The sequence below is a fragment of the Emydura macquarii genome, unplaced genomic scaffold (genome assembly GCF_026122565.2).
Source record: "Emydura macquarii macquarii isolate MOO-44397 ecotype Brisbane River unplaced genomic scaffold, CSIRO-AGI_Emac_v2 contig_2699, whole genome shotgun sequence".
NCBI classification, from domain to species: domain Eukaryota; kingdom Metazoa; phylum Chordata; order Testudines; family Chelidae; genus Emydura; species Emydura macquarii.
Genome location: NW_027132836.1, coordinates 4250720 through 4264669, shown reverse-complemented (window position 1 = coordinate 4264669; position 13950 = coordinate 4250720). Strand labels below are relative to the sequence as shown.

Genomic DNA, 13950 nt, shown 5'->3' with positions numbered 1-13950 from the left:
TGTATTCTACAGATCCCTCCATTCTGGGCACGGTGATTATTTATGTTGTGTGTAGCTTTGAAGCACACGTGGTGCTTTACAGAGCACATGAAAGACAAAGTCCCTGCTGCGAAGAGCTCGCAGTCTAAGCCAGACAAATACAACACACAGGTGTGACGAAGTGGAGATACTTTTGGGGGCTTTCTCTGAGTGCTGTGTGCGCCTCGGTCTCCCCCGTATGTTACTCGTGTGTCAGTGATGGGACCCGGCTGTGATCATTGCAGAGACCACTGGAGGGTGGACGGGCTTTCCCCAGCCACAGTGTGCAGAAAGAGGGCCAGCCCCCCGGGTACTGAGGGTTGGAGACTTATTGAGTCTCCTCCATTCACACTGTAACGTCCCATCAGGCCCAGACCTAAGTTCTGAACCATGGACGAGACAGAGAAGCCTGCACGGAGTGTTCTTTTCTCAGCTTTCAGACACAGATCCTTTTACCTCGGGCAAAGCCAGTCCAAGGAGCTGGGAGCTGTGCCATCCACACCACGTCCAGGCCCAGAGACTTTCCTCCTGGGTCTCCCTTCATTCTGCTTTTCGGCAGCCGCTACCTTGGCAGTTTCAGAAGGGAGCACATGATAGCGAGCGCCAAGTGGGCATTCCAGCAATGAGCAGGGACCTGCGCGGGACTGGGGCAGCATCCCACGTGGAGGTGAACAGAAAGGCCTGTGACTCGGCCCTGGGGGAGGGGTTGTACCTGCTCCCTTAAAAATGGAAATTCCCCCTTTAATTTGAACTAAGCCGGTTCTGGTGGCTCTCCGGCCCTTTGCGGGTGAACGGCTCCGACCAAGCATGCGGGGGCCCGGCCAGCAGCGCGCTGTGCAAGGCCCGCGTCCGGCTCCCGCGTCCCTCCCTTCGGCTCGGGGAGCGGCGAGAAGCAGTGGCGGGGAGTTCCGAAGGCCCCGCCCCGCCCGGCCGTCCCCTGCGCTCGATTGCTCGGCCGGCGGCTGCGCCTGCCTGGGAGAGAGCGGGCGGCTCACACGTGGCTCCATAGCGCTGCCTTTCCGGCCGCGGCCCGCCTCGCTCCACGTGGGTTGGCGGGCGATGGCGGCGGCCCCGGAGCAGCTGGCGCGGAGCGAGCGCCCGGCCCCGGCGCCAGGTGGGAGCGAGCGCGCCGGCCCCGCCCCGCCCCACCCCACCCCCCCGCCGGCGGGGACCGGCTCAGAGCCACGGCCCGAGGGGGAAAGGCCCCGAGCTCGCCCGGCACCGGGCCGGGACCTCCCAACCCAGCCCCTCCGGAACACGGGGCGAGCTCCCCGCGAGCCGGGCCGGGCGCTGTGTCCCGGGCCGGGCGCTCTGGCAGGACGGGCCGAGCTGCGCGTGTGCTGCCTGGCCGGGCGGAGCGCGGGGGCTTTGGGCAGGGACGTGGCCGGCAGCCGGGGCAGGGAGCCGCTCTCGGCCGGGCTGGGCTGGCCCGTCCGACGGGGGCTGCCCGGGGCTGGGTCCGTCACCCGGCCGCGCCGCTCCCCGCTGCCCCCGTCTTGCTCCGGTAGCCCGGCGTCCCTGCCCTGCACACTCGGGCCGGCCGGGGCTCCCCTGCCTCTCGGCTGCGATGGAGCCGGGCAGCCCCGGGCAGGGCAGGGCTGGGCTGGGCTGGGTCCCACCGGTCTGAGTAGTTTTGTGGCGTTTCGTCCGTGCATTTCCTGGCACGGCACCGGCACTTCGCTTCCCAGGCCCCCGGTAGCTCCTGCCGCGAGTGGGCCCGGCAGCCTGAGTCAGGTTTTGCAGCCCGCTCTGCTGACAGCAGCGACCACCTGTTCGCGGCCGGCCCGCCGTGAGAGGCCCTTGGCGAGCAGGAGCAGAAACAGAAATAGAAATAGCCCGGCCCTGCGCTGCGTCAGAGCCCCTGGCAGGGCCGGGCCTGAGTCAGAGAATCCCACGGCAGGGCTGGCGCTGGTGCTGGTGGTAACACAGGAATAGAAACCTGCTCTTTGCGGTGAGACACTCGCCAGCTAACACCTGCCCTCGCTCGCCGGCACTGCTGCCCCTCCAGGAGCGCCCCCTCCACAGGCCGCGCTCCCCGAGTGACGGCCCCCGCCAGACCGTCACACGGGTATTTTGGGCACGCTTGTGGCGGTGCTGGGTCCGCGCCCGTGGGTGGGACTGGCTGGGCAGGGCCGGGAGCGCTCTTGGGGGCAGGGGCCCAGCTGGGCAGGGGAGCGCTCCTGGGGTGGTAGGCTAGCTGGGGAGGGGGAGGTTGCCCGGCTGGGGTCTGGCTAACGCCTGGGGGTAGGACAGGGGAGCTGCCTGGTGGGCAGTGGCTTGGCTGAAGGAAAGAATTCTCCGTTCCCTGGATGGTCCCCGGGCACTGTCTGGGCACGCAGGGTAGCTGGCAAGGGCAAGGGTGGCCTCTGCACAGGAGCCTTTTCTGGGTCTCCCGTAGCTGGGGCCATAGGGTGATGGCCGGAGCAGGCACCGCCACCTCAGCTTCACGCTGGACTCCAGTTCTCCAGGGAGTTGTCCTAGTCCTTCCCTGAGCTTGGCTTCTAGCGACTGGCCGCTGCCTCTCCTGGAAGGCGTCCGGCCCCTGGCTGCTCCACACAACTTTCCCAGCGGGTCTCTCGCGGGTCCTCGCCCTGGATCAGTGGGTTTCTGGGCTGTTGCATTCCCAGCTGGGCGAGGCCCCTCAGCTCTCTGCTGCAGGGGGTGGGGTGGGGGGCAGCCAAGCCCCTCTCAGTTAGTTCTGCTCAGAGTTTCTAATCTGGGCTCAGTGCAGGGCCTGCTGGCTGCTGCCCGCCAGTCGCCCCATTCCCGCCAGACCACTCCACAGGGAGGTGAATTACTCCACTCTCCGGGAGTTACTGCGTTTGTTTTCCTGCTTTAATATTCCTTCCTGGAGGGGTGGGGAGCATGAAGTTTCACTGCACTCACCCAGACTTGTGCCTCCCCGGGACGTGGAGCCTGACTCCTGGGGACTGGAAACCTCCTCCCCTTTCCTGCCTGGTTAGGGAGGGTGGGTCTCTGCCTTGCTGGAGTGCTGCGGGGCTGTGGGTCGCCCCTGCTCTCAGGCCAGCAGAGGGGTCTGAGCTCTGGCACCAGATTCTCAGCAGTGACTAGGCTTCTCCTGATTGATGCTGCATCATCAGGCTGCAGGGAATAGGTGCTTCCCTCTTTGTGACGCATCCAGCGTCCCTCGCCGTGCCTCTCAGCCAGTCCTGCTCGCTCCTGGCTGGCTCAGAGCTGGGGCTTTCCCTCTGTCTCCGGTGAGGTGATGGCCCTCGCAGTGGGAGCCAGGTGTCCAGTTCCTGGTGGCTAATAGAGCCAGGTGCGGCACGTGCGGCTGGCCGGTGTCAGCAGCTCAGCGCCCGCCCACTGTTCACAGGCCCTTTTTCTCCTGGCATTTCTGTGTAAGGCTCTCCTTGCAGGCCGCGTACCCCAGCGACGCGCACGGGTGGCTCTGCAGATCCCGGAGGCGATTCTCAGCAATCAGGAGCTGCAGGAGGCCGTCGGTGTGCTGCCCAGCAACTACAACTTTGAGATCTACAAGACGGTGTGGAGACTGCAGCAAGCCCAGGCAAAGAAAGGTACGGAGCCGCTTGGTGGCCTGGCCCGTTAGCGTCCGGACTCGAGCTGTCTGACAGGAGCTGCTGGGCTTTGTGCTGGCGGTGCACTGCCTGCGTGTGAACGTGCATGGCCTGTGTGTGGGCCATATTGGCCAGTCTTGCACTGAGAGCTCCAGCCGGGAGAGGGGGTGCAGTGCGGTGCGGCGCGGCGGCCAGGTCAGAGGCTGGGCTCCCCTGGGAGTGTGCTGACTGAGCCAGGCTGTCTGTCAGGCTGTCTGTCAGGCTGCCGGTGTTCAATGTGGCGGGAGCTTTCCATCACTCCTCAGATCTAGTCATTTGTATCTCCGGTCTGTGATCACATTAGACAGGACGGGTCGAGTTGCACGTGGCTGCCATCCCGCTGGAGATTCTCTGGGGTGCTGGCCAGGCCTCTGGTTACAGCTCTCTGTCTCCTTCCCCCTGTGCTTGCGTGGTGTGTGCTTCCCCAGCGGAGCCCTTGGTGGGATTATACCCAGTGCGCGGATGCCCAGCTGGGATGTGGATGAAGGGCAAGGCCTCTCGGGGGGCGGCGCTGGGGCCTCTCGAGGGCAGTTCCATTGCCGTGGCTTTCAGCGGGGGTAGGAATGAGCTCTCGCTCTTGGGGCTGGATGTTTCCAGGCTCGGTCCTCCCGGGGCCACACGTGCCTGGATCAAACGAGCAGCTGCCCGGGGGTGCTGGGAAGGGAGGGGGGCTTGGTGGGACTGGAAAGTGCCGGTGTGTCTCGGATGTTACTGCAGGTTGTGCTTGGGGGGTGTCTGTGGTGTGATCGTGCGGACAGGCCCCCCTGCGTGTGTTCTCTCTGCCCTCCGCACTGTTCAGCTTCCTCGGGGCCCATGTGTCTGTGGGGAGGGGCTGAGCGGCTGCAGCTCTGGGGCCTGGCAGCAGCGGGTTTGATCAGGGCCGGAGCGCCTCTGCAGCAGCTCCTGGCAGCGTGGGAAGAAGAGGTGACAGAACGGCAGGTGTCCCTGAGGGAGCTGAGAGATGCTCTTGTGATTTGAGGGGGGAAGGATGACCCAGTGCTTAGGGCACCTGACAAGGACCCCATTCAACTCCTGCCCTGCCACGGGCTCCCTGTGGGTCTGTGGACAAGTCCCTCAGTCCCCAGCGCCTGGTGCGGGGAGCGCGAAGGCTGGATGTGCGTGTATCTGGGCTAGGTCACAGCAGAGGCCAGGCGGAGAGCAGCTGGGCACACAGGGCGGCGAGGGCGCAGAGGGAGGGTGCTGTGCTAATGAAGGGGGAGCCCGCTGTCCTGTCCTTCCCCCACTCCTCCCCGCACCGTGGGAACCACAGGCCTGACTGAGGAAGGCAGGTCTGGTTTCAGCTGTTGTCTGGCCAGCGGTCCAGGGCCAAGGGCTGGAGATGGTTCTGCGGGGCGGCGGGTGGGGAAGGACGCCGAGCCCCTGGAGCTAGGTGTGCCGAGCCCAGCGCACTCCCTGCGTAGGTGAGGCAAGCGGTGGGTTCCTGTGTTTGGAGGGAGGTGCTGGGAATTGGACTCCTTGGAGCTCTGCCACCTGCCTTTGGGCCCTGAAATACCTGGGCTGGGGACTGCCTCTTGCCCTGTGTGTGCTGGGCGCTCTGCTCCTGCCTGCTTGGGAAGGGCTGACAGAGGCCACCCATTTGCTTTCCGGGCATGGCAGGCAGTGGCGGCCGCCTGAGAGGGATGCGGTGCTGTGGGACCTCTTCTGAGGTGCCTGGAGCCTCTGCGCCCTGCCCGGATTTCCCCGGCCAGGTCGAGCCGAGCGCTTAGGCTCAGAAGAGATTTGTCAGTCGGGGCAGCTCGAGATGAGCGAGATTTGGATCAACTGGACTAAGACGGTGTCTTGAAATAGACCCAGTGTTTGCCCGGGCGCTGGCTCAGAGGCATGGGGATTCTGTCAGAGAGGGACTGGGGGGTTGGTCAATGTCGTTACGGCCGGGCTGTATTAGTGGGATCCAGCATTAAGATTAGGAGATTAGCGGGAGCTGCAGTTAGACCACAGGCCTGTGCTCGGGAGCATGGGCACGGGCTGGCTCTCACCCTCCAGCCCCGGCAGGAGCACCCCAGCGCCATGGCTGCATCTTCGCCTCTCAGAGGTTCAGGGGGCAACACAGGAGGTTGCGTCCCAGTCTCTGACTGTGCGCACACAACGGCCATATGGGGCCTGACCAATGGTCCTCCTAGCCCTGTGCGCTGGGCCAGCGCCGGAGGGAGTGAGCAGAACAGGGCCGTTTACTGACTGACCCAGTCCCAGCTTCTGGCCCTCAGCGCTTTAGGGAGCCCCGGAGCATGGGCCTGGCTAATGGCCGTTGACGGACCTGCCCTCTGGGAACGTCGCCAGTTCTTTCTTGACCCCAGTTTTACTTCTGGCCTTTGCAGCGTCCCGTGGCAGCGAGCCCGGCAGGCTGGGTGTGCGCGGGGTGAAGAACCGTCCCGAGGTTCGGTTTAAACCTGCTGCCTGTGACCTTGGATGGCCCCGGGAGGGCCTTGCTTGTTGCTGCGCGGCAGCACGTCGGGCGCTGGGCACAAAGGTGCGGGCAAGCCCTGAGCCCGGCTGCTTGGCCGGCCCCTTGGTTCACGCCCGTTTCTGTGCTGGGCAGGCCTCAGCACCCAGCTGCAGGAAGTTCTTGAGCTCTCGCCTTCCTGCCTCGTTCCCGCCTTGTGACTCCCCCGAGCGGCCGGGCAGCGGGGAGCTGCAGCTGCTCCAGTGCAGACGAAGCCTCGCTCCGTCCCGTTAGGAAGTGCGCAGGGGCCCTGCCGCCGGCAGTAACGCCGGCCCCGCGTCGCTCTGCTGCAGCTGTGTCTCAGGGCAGAGGCGGAGGCTGTGCTGTGCCGGGGGTTCTGCAGCGGGCTGTGTCCGGGGCTTGCTCCGGAGAGACGACAACCCGCTCAGCGCGTCCTAACCCTGGGCTCCTTCTCTCCTAGTGGCGCTGCAGATGCCCGAAGGCCTGCTCATGTTCGCGTGCACCATCGCTGACATCATCGAAAGGTGAGTGGACGACGTCCTCCGGGGGCCCTGGGGGCGGGGCGGGGCGGGGCGGGGCAGGCCGGGGGTGCTGCTGGCTTTACCCCCTAGCGCCGTGGAGCTCAGAAATGTGTCTGTGGCCCCGTGGCCTGGGCGCGCTCCCATTCCTCGCTGCGTGCGGAGTGCAGGGCTCCCAAACCACCTTGTCAACCAGCTCTCCTGACAGGTTCAAGGCCCGCCTGTGTCGGCACGGGGGGAGGAGGGGGACCGCCGAGGGGCAGCTCCGAAGAGCCCTCGGCACCGCGTGGAGCTGCGGCTCGTCTCTGGGGTGCCCCTCGCTCCCTGAGGAGTTCACCCGGGGTCGGTTGCAGTAGGTGCCGGGTTAGAGAGACCGACTCTGTCCCTGCCATTAATACCTACAGCCGCTGGTCATGGGAAGCAGCCTGGCCGCCGCCTTGGTTGTGAGGAGGCTGGGGCGCTCCAGACGTGACCGAAATGGCGCCTGCAGCAGCAGTGTGTGTGGGTTCCACACCAGGCAGGCAGACTGCCCGCGCGTGCTGGGGTGGCGTGTGGGAGCAGCCCTGTAGGACTGCAGCTCCCGGAGTCCCACTCACACGAGGAGCCTCTTTGGACGGCAGTCGGGTGGGAATCTGGCCTGCCGGCACCGAGGGGCTGGGAAGCGATTGTCTAAGCGCAGGGAGCAGGCGGTGGCAGGAGAATGTGGCCGGTGGCCCCCCTTCTCAGGCCTGAGAGCTGGCAAATCAGGGCTTGGCTGGGGGTGCCTTCCTCTCGGAGTCTGGACTGAGGATGGCACTTACTAGGAGGGCGCGTCCTAGGGCTGCTGGCTGGGCCCGGCACCGAGGGCCACGAAGCGGGAGAGCTGGGTGTGCTCTTAACATGGACTTACTCTTGTCCTGGGTAGAGGGGGCAGCCCTGGTGCTTGGGCTGGGGGAGCTGGGCTCAGGGCCGTGCTCTGGTGAACGGGAAGACCGTGGCTGCTGTTAATAAACCCCCTTCATCCCCCAGCTCGGCTCTGCCTCCCTGCACCCTGGAGGTAGCGTCTGGTGACCACCTTGGCAGTGCTGGGGGGGCGGCCCTGGAGAGCTCACACTGCACGGCCCGGGTGTAGTGCTCCAGTTCATTGCTACGCAGGAGCATGCCCCGGGACCGAGTGCTGGCAGCGCAGGCTGGCTCGCTCTGCAGGCCTTGAAGGCCGTGATTACAATTCTGCGAAGTGCTCCGGTTACGCTGGGATCCCAGGGCCCTGCTTCCGGCACCGCGTGCGCTCCCCACTTTCGTCTGAGGTCTCTCTGTTGTGGAGATGACTCTGTTCAGTATTCGCGCTGCGGCCCGGCGGCATCCGTGACAGGAACAGGGAGCAGCAGTGGGCGCCTGAGTGGAGCCGGCATCCTGGGACCTGCCCCGAGTGCTCCTGGCTGTGTATGCTCAGGTCTGCTCGTCAGCCTTGCTGAAAGGGAAGGGGGGTTCCCAGATACTTCGGTTCCCGCAGCCGTCCCGTGCTGGGGTCTCCGAGCCCCTCAACAAGCCTGTTAGTCTCCCCAGTCAGGTAAGCAGGGGCGTTGGCTGTTTGTCTGAGACCAGCCATGGTGCCTCCAGCGCACAGCCCCGCCACGGCTGAGCCCCGGGAGCCCCCAGTGAGGTAGCAGAGGGCCTTGAGCCCCGTAGTGCCTGGCCTGGGTTTGCGTGGAGCCAGGCGTGGGGCTCCTGGCTGAGCCCCCAAATCCTCAGTGAGGTGGGAGCTGGTGCGGCTGGGCTGCCCCTGGGGGGGGGAGGGAGCAGCCTGCAGAGCATGGGTGGGAAAGGAGCTGACCGAGGGTGTGCGCTGTGGGCCCCGGCCGTGCCCCTTGGGGGGTGAACAGCGAGGGGCAGCTTCGCACAGGGGTCTGGGAAGTGGGTGATACAGAGTCAGGAGGGGTGAAGAGCTGTGCTGCTCCTGGAGGCTGAATGGGGCTGGTGTCCCCCCAGGGGACTGATGACGGGAGGGTCCATCACGTGAAACCCCCCATCAGCCACAGCTCCCTCTGCAGGAGGCGCACTCCTGTGGCAGTGCTGGAGTGGGGACCCCGGCCCTGAGCCGCGGGCTGCGGCGGAGGCGTGGGGGCTGGGTGCGTGGGAGCTGCCGAGATCAAAGGCTGCTCTGCTCAGGCTGTTCACACCAGCTGAATGCTGATCGTGGCGGCTGGCCATGAAAAGTTCATCAAGAGCCCAGACAAACCTGTGCAGGGTGAGGCGCATCCCACACAAGGTGCTGGGCCGGGGGGGCCATGGTCAGGGCTGGCTGCACCATTGCCCCATCCTGCATGCACCCCTCCAGGGCACAGGTCTTGAGCCTCCCACTGGGGGATCTGCGGGTCTCCCGCTGTCACCGGCCACGGTGCTCAGCGGGGCTGGGAGACATCCCTGCGGGAGCTGTGCCCAGCAGCGCCACAGCTCCTCCAAACAGCACCCGATTCCTGGCCCCGGGCTGTTCACACTGCAGCCCTCTGCGTCCAGAGCCCCTCCCTGGAGAGGAGGTGCCCAGACACCCCCCGTCTGGGCTTTGGGGGACAGCCTACACCCCGGCCTCCCCATGCGCTTCCCCTGCTCTTCAGCGGTTGCCCTTTTTATCTCCCTGTCTGCCCTGGGTCTCCAGAGCCTGTGTAAAGCAGTTTATGGAAGTAGGTTAGGGACCGTTGATGGGCTAGTCTGACTCCTGCATAACAGAGCAGAGACCGTCCCTAAACGAATGTGTTTGAATTCGTGTGTCCTTTAGAAGAACTTCCAGTGAGGATTTAAAAACCTTTGCAATGTAACGCACACTTACCAAATTGATCGGTGCAAGGCCTCGTTAATTAGTGTTAATCGGTTTGTCTTTGTTATCTACTTCCGAAGGAACAGCAGTTCTCAGCACCCTGGGACCGGCTTCAATGCAGGCAGGATTGCTGGTCTGGGGCCGGGCCGGGCCATGAACCCCAGCCATGCCCCTGCTGGGTTGGGCTGTCCGCAGTGCTGGGCACCGTGCCGTGGCTGAGTCAGGTCGGTCTGTCTGTCTGCTTTGACCACCCCGGGAGTGCTGTGCCCTCAGCGGGCTGCGCTCTGCGTGGAAGCGATGTGCGGGCAGCGAGCTGAGCTGAGCTGAGCTGGCAGGGCTCCTGCTAGAGATCCCAGCCTGATGTGAGCTCGGAAAGTTCCAAACGGGCTCCCTTTCCGACGGCTGCTGTGATCTGAGGGAGGGTAACGTCCCCTGGAGAGGGACTGCTGCTCAGCCCTGGAGGAGCCTGGCCAGGCGCACGCAGGAGAGCCCTCACTCACCCGCCAGCCGCAGTCCGGTCACAGCTCCAGGAAACACAGGGCTCCCTGCAGCTGGGCGGGATCTACCCAGCCAGCCTCCCCGTGGGCTGGGACCCCAGCTCTGCTTAGACCAGGGCCCCGGGCGGCACAGTCTGTGGAGCAGCCCAAATGTTTTGTTGAGCTGGTCGTTTCCTGCTCCCACCCGCGCCCTGGCGGCACTGCCAGAGCTGGGGCTGGCACTGGGAGCTTTCACCACTCAGCAGGGGTGTACGGAGGGCCTCCGGCGCTCGGGGACCAAGCCTACATTTGTGCCCCGCCCCCGTGCAGGGCAGGAAGGGTCCCGGTGCGGACCCAGGGAGGGGGAGTCTGTACCTGCGGCTGTTTGTCTGTCCACCCCTTCGTGCGGTGGCTGGAGCCTCCGCGGGGCCAGGCGACGTGGTGTGGCCCCCGGGTGGGCAGTGAAGAGTTAAGCGTCTTGTGCAGCGCCGTCTTGTTGGAACCTGTCCTGGCTGGCGCATGCAGAGTGGCAAACAGCCCTGGCTCCGCTTGAAAGGCCCCAGAAAGCAGGAAAGGGAGATAATGAGGAGCAAAAAAACTTCTGACAACTGGCTTGCGTCTGAAACTCTCAGAGCTGCCTCAGCCAGTCAGAGCGGCCTCCTGGGGCCCTCGGCCCCCCCCAGCATGGGGCTCTGCGTCAGACGCCCAGGCTGATGTGCTGGGGCATAGCTGGCTCCGTACCCAGCCAGCAGGGCAGGGTCTGAGCCGTCGAAGCAGCATTCAGAGCGCTCTGTTCCCGTCAGCTCGTCGTTACTCTCTGCAGACGGGGCAGCTGGCTGGAGAGGGGGATGGGGGGATTTTCTGGGGCTCCCCCATTTCTCCCTGGTCCTGGGCTGAGAGTCACCGCGTGCTGTGCGGCCCTGCGGCCCCGAGGCTGGGCTGAGCTGGGCTGAGCTGAGCTGTGCTGTGCTGTGCTGTGCTGTGCAGGGGATTTTAATTGCCGCCATTAGCCAAGCACACAACAGCATCATTAAGGGAGAATGAAGTTCTCACTTCACTGGAGATGCTGACAACCCTGCACAGGGAGGGGGTGGCCCAGCCCAGAGCCACGGGCTCCGGAACCGCCGCACTGGGAGCTGCCGTCACGCCATGGCAGAGGAGCGAGACTCAGCCCCTGCTGCGCTGGAGCCCATGGGGCCTAGGCTGGCCTCTCTCCGCCTGTGGCTGGCAGGAGCCCCCGGCACCTCCCGCCTGCTGGCCCTCCCGCCCCGCATGCCCCTGCAGCCCAGAACAGCCGCGCTCAGGCCCCGGCTTCCACTGTGCTCTGCCGCTGGGTGGGAGGCAGCCCCTGAGACCCTGCCCCCCCCGCACGCAGGCATTGCACGGTGCTGCTGCACACACACACACACACACACACACACCCCCCCCCCCCCCCCCAGGATTGTGGTGCTGCTGCAGCTCTGGGGTGGGGCCTGCTGGTTGGGAGCGAGGCCTGGGGCGTCCAGGGTTGTTCCGGGGGAGGGGACAGCAGGCTGCCAGCTGGGGTCTCCAGTCCCCTCTTGGCCACTGGCCCCGGGGGCTCCTGCACGGGAGACCCTTGAGTGGGCAGTAGACACGGCAAAGGCTTCCCTGGCCCAGCTCTGCCCAGTGCAGGCTCAGTCCTGGCTGTTGGCTGGTGCGAGTCTGCCAGAGAGGGGCCCCCGCCCAGGGCTGTTCCTTCTGTCGGCAGCAGAGGAGCGACCCCCTCCCTGTGTGGGAAGGAAGGTCGGGGGCCTCTGAGACAGGGAGACGCCCCCTTCTTGTGGGACGCTGGTGGAGGGGGGGGTTCAGCGCTGGGGCTCCGCCGGCTGGGCTGGGCTGGGCTGGGCGGTCTGGTGATGGGCGCTGCCAGCAGGGCTCGGGAGGCCCGTTCTCCCAGCGTGACCCACTTGCAGCCTGCAGATGCTCTGGGCCGTCTCGGTGCCAGGCTCAGCGCACCGACTAATTGCCCAGCTGCAGCGGCGCAGGCAGCGCTGTTTGCAGTAAAATTGCACACTCATTATTTTAATTATGTGCAGCCTTGCTGTGCTAATGAAGTTGGAAGCCGTGGATGTGGCTCGGTGACTAGCTCCCTGCTAATTAAATGCATTTTTCTCTGGTTCTCCGGTAGGGATGCATTGCTCAGGACCTGCAGCCAGCAGCAGGCTGGGTGGGAGCAGGAACGGGGCTGCGGGGCCCTGGGGGGAGGGTTTTGTGGGGGCTGGGGGAGGCATTGCTGCAGGGGAGCTGCACTGTCTCTCTGGGGTTGGGGGAGACCCCAGGGAGGTGCACGGCAGAACGCCCATGCACGTGGGGCTGGCTGGCTCCCCACGGCCCCTCGGTCTCGGTGTCCTCTGTGGGGATTGCCGGGTGGGGGGCACCAGTCCCTGGCTCTTGTTCTACTTTTGCTTCTGCTTGATCCAGTATTTAAACCTCCACTTGCAGGTGCTTCTTGGCTGGGGAGATGGCAGGAAAACCACAGCTGCCCGGCCCAGGCCATGCCCTGCCCAGCTCTGCCCTAGTGTGCTGGGTGCCACTCCCCAGGCTGGGCAAATGGGCCTGTAAATTGTAATCGGCCACTAACCCACCAGCTCTTCCCCCCCCCCCCCCCCGGGCTGTCAGCTCCTGCACTGGCCCCCTGGGAGAGGGACTTTGCCATGGCGCGGGGCTCCCTGTGTTTGTTCTGTCCTGTGCCCGCCTGGCTGGAGCAGTGGCTCGCTCTGCCCGGAGCAGCAGGGCGGCGTTGGCACATGCAGGGAGAAGGCAGGACACCGGGCACTGCTCGCCCAGGGGAGGGAGCTGAGCCCTGCTGTGGAGGGTCCCTCTCCTGTCCGCTCTGGCCTGGCTGCTCCACCTGGGGGGTGGCGTAGTTCAGCTGCCTCCTTCCCTCTGCCGGCCCAGACAGGGTCGGGGGGGCTGGTGGAGCCGTGGCAAGGTGCGCGCGGTGCAGCAGCGGCAGCCTGAGTCGTGTGGCAGGGAGCGGGGGAAGATGTATGTGCCGGAGCTGGGACGTCAGTGCTGCACGGTGCAGCGGGCTGGTTTATGGGGTGCGGGCCGGCACAGCATCACTCATGAGCCGCTCCTGTGTCAGGCGGCCCCGCGCTCCCGCGAAGCGTCTCCTTTCGTTGTCGGGGCCGGGATAAATCATGGTGGCTCTGCCCGGCTCCGCTTCGTTGGTGTGGGGCTGGGAATTCTTAGCCTCTCTCGGGGGGCTGGAGAGCCAAGACAAATCCCAGCTGGGGAGAGGAGGAGCCGCAGGCCCACCCCGCTGGCCATGCCCTCTGGGAGGCAGCCGGGCACCTCCCATGGCACACCCAGGCCAGCCGCGGCCCAGGAGGGGAGAGTAGGTGCCTCCCGCCTTCTCCCAGCTCGGTCGCAGGGGCAGAGGGCTGGCTCTCAGCACCTCACGGGGCTGTGCTCTCCGGTTCCCTGCCGCCCGTTCTCAGCGCTTCATGCCAGCCCAGGACGTGGGGGGCTCGTGTCTGCCCCGCTTAATCCTGAGCATTTTGGGTTGGGCGGCTGCTTCGTGGCTCTGCATGTTCACATGGCCCCCGGCCACGCCTGGCCCCCGTCAGCCAAGCGACCAGGAGCTGCCTCGGGGAGTGTGTGAAACGCAGAACTGCCGCCGAGCAGCGTGGTAATGAGACGTGAGCGGGCACAAACCCGGCACCAGTGAGCGAGGCAGCCGGGCCGGGCCAGTGGCCTTCCCTGTGCAGCAGGGGGCCGGCTGTCCTGGGGCGGGCTGGGCCCTGTCTTGGTGCCAGTAGCTCTGAGCTCCCCGTTCTCCTGGCTGGAAGTCCGGCCGGGCTGCCTGTGGGCAGGGCACTGGGCAGCATCCCCTGGACCTGAGTTCAGGGGTCTGGTGCACTCGCCCCATACCGGTGGGGGCCCTGCTGACCGAAGCACTTTACAGCTGGGGTTTGGTTAAAGGAGCAGACGACGAATTAGGCCGAGAGCAGCGAAAGGGTTTACAGACAAAGCCGGGGATTGCGGGGCCTCCCCGTGCGTTCACTGCTCCCAGCTGCTGTGCAGGCCACGCTGGCTGGAGCTCTGGGCTGCCGCGACTGCTGTGCGAGCGGGGCAGAGCTGCTCGCCGGAGGCTGCAGCAGTGGGCTCCTGGCAGGGG

The 13950-nt window shown here is 65.6% G+C and overlaps 1 protein-coding gene across 1 annotated transcript in view; it reads left to right on the top strand.

Moving 5' to 3' along the window:
- Positions 1-808: 808 nt before the first annotated feature.
- The window catches only part of DPH1 (diphthamide biosynthesis 1), a 33801-nt gene continuing 20659 nt past the window's right edge, over positions 809-13950 (top strand). The window contains exons 1-3 of the mRNA XM_067565973.1: positions 809-1132; positions 3399-3557; positions 6479-6542. Coding sequence (XP_067422074.1) covers positions 826-1132; positions 3399-3557; positions 6479-6542 — 530 coding nt within the window. The 5' untranslated portion in view covers positions 809-825. The remainder of the gene's footprint in view (positions 1133-3398; positions 3558-6478; positions 6543-13950) is intronic.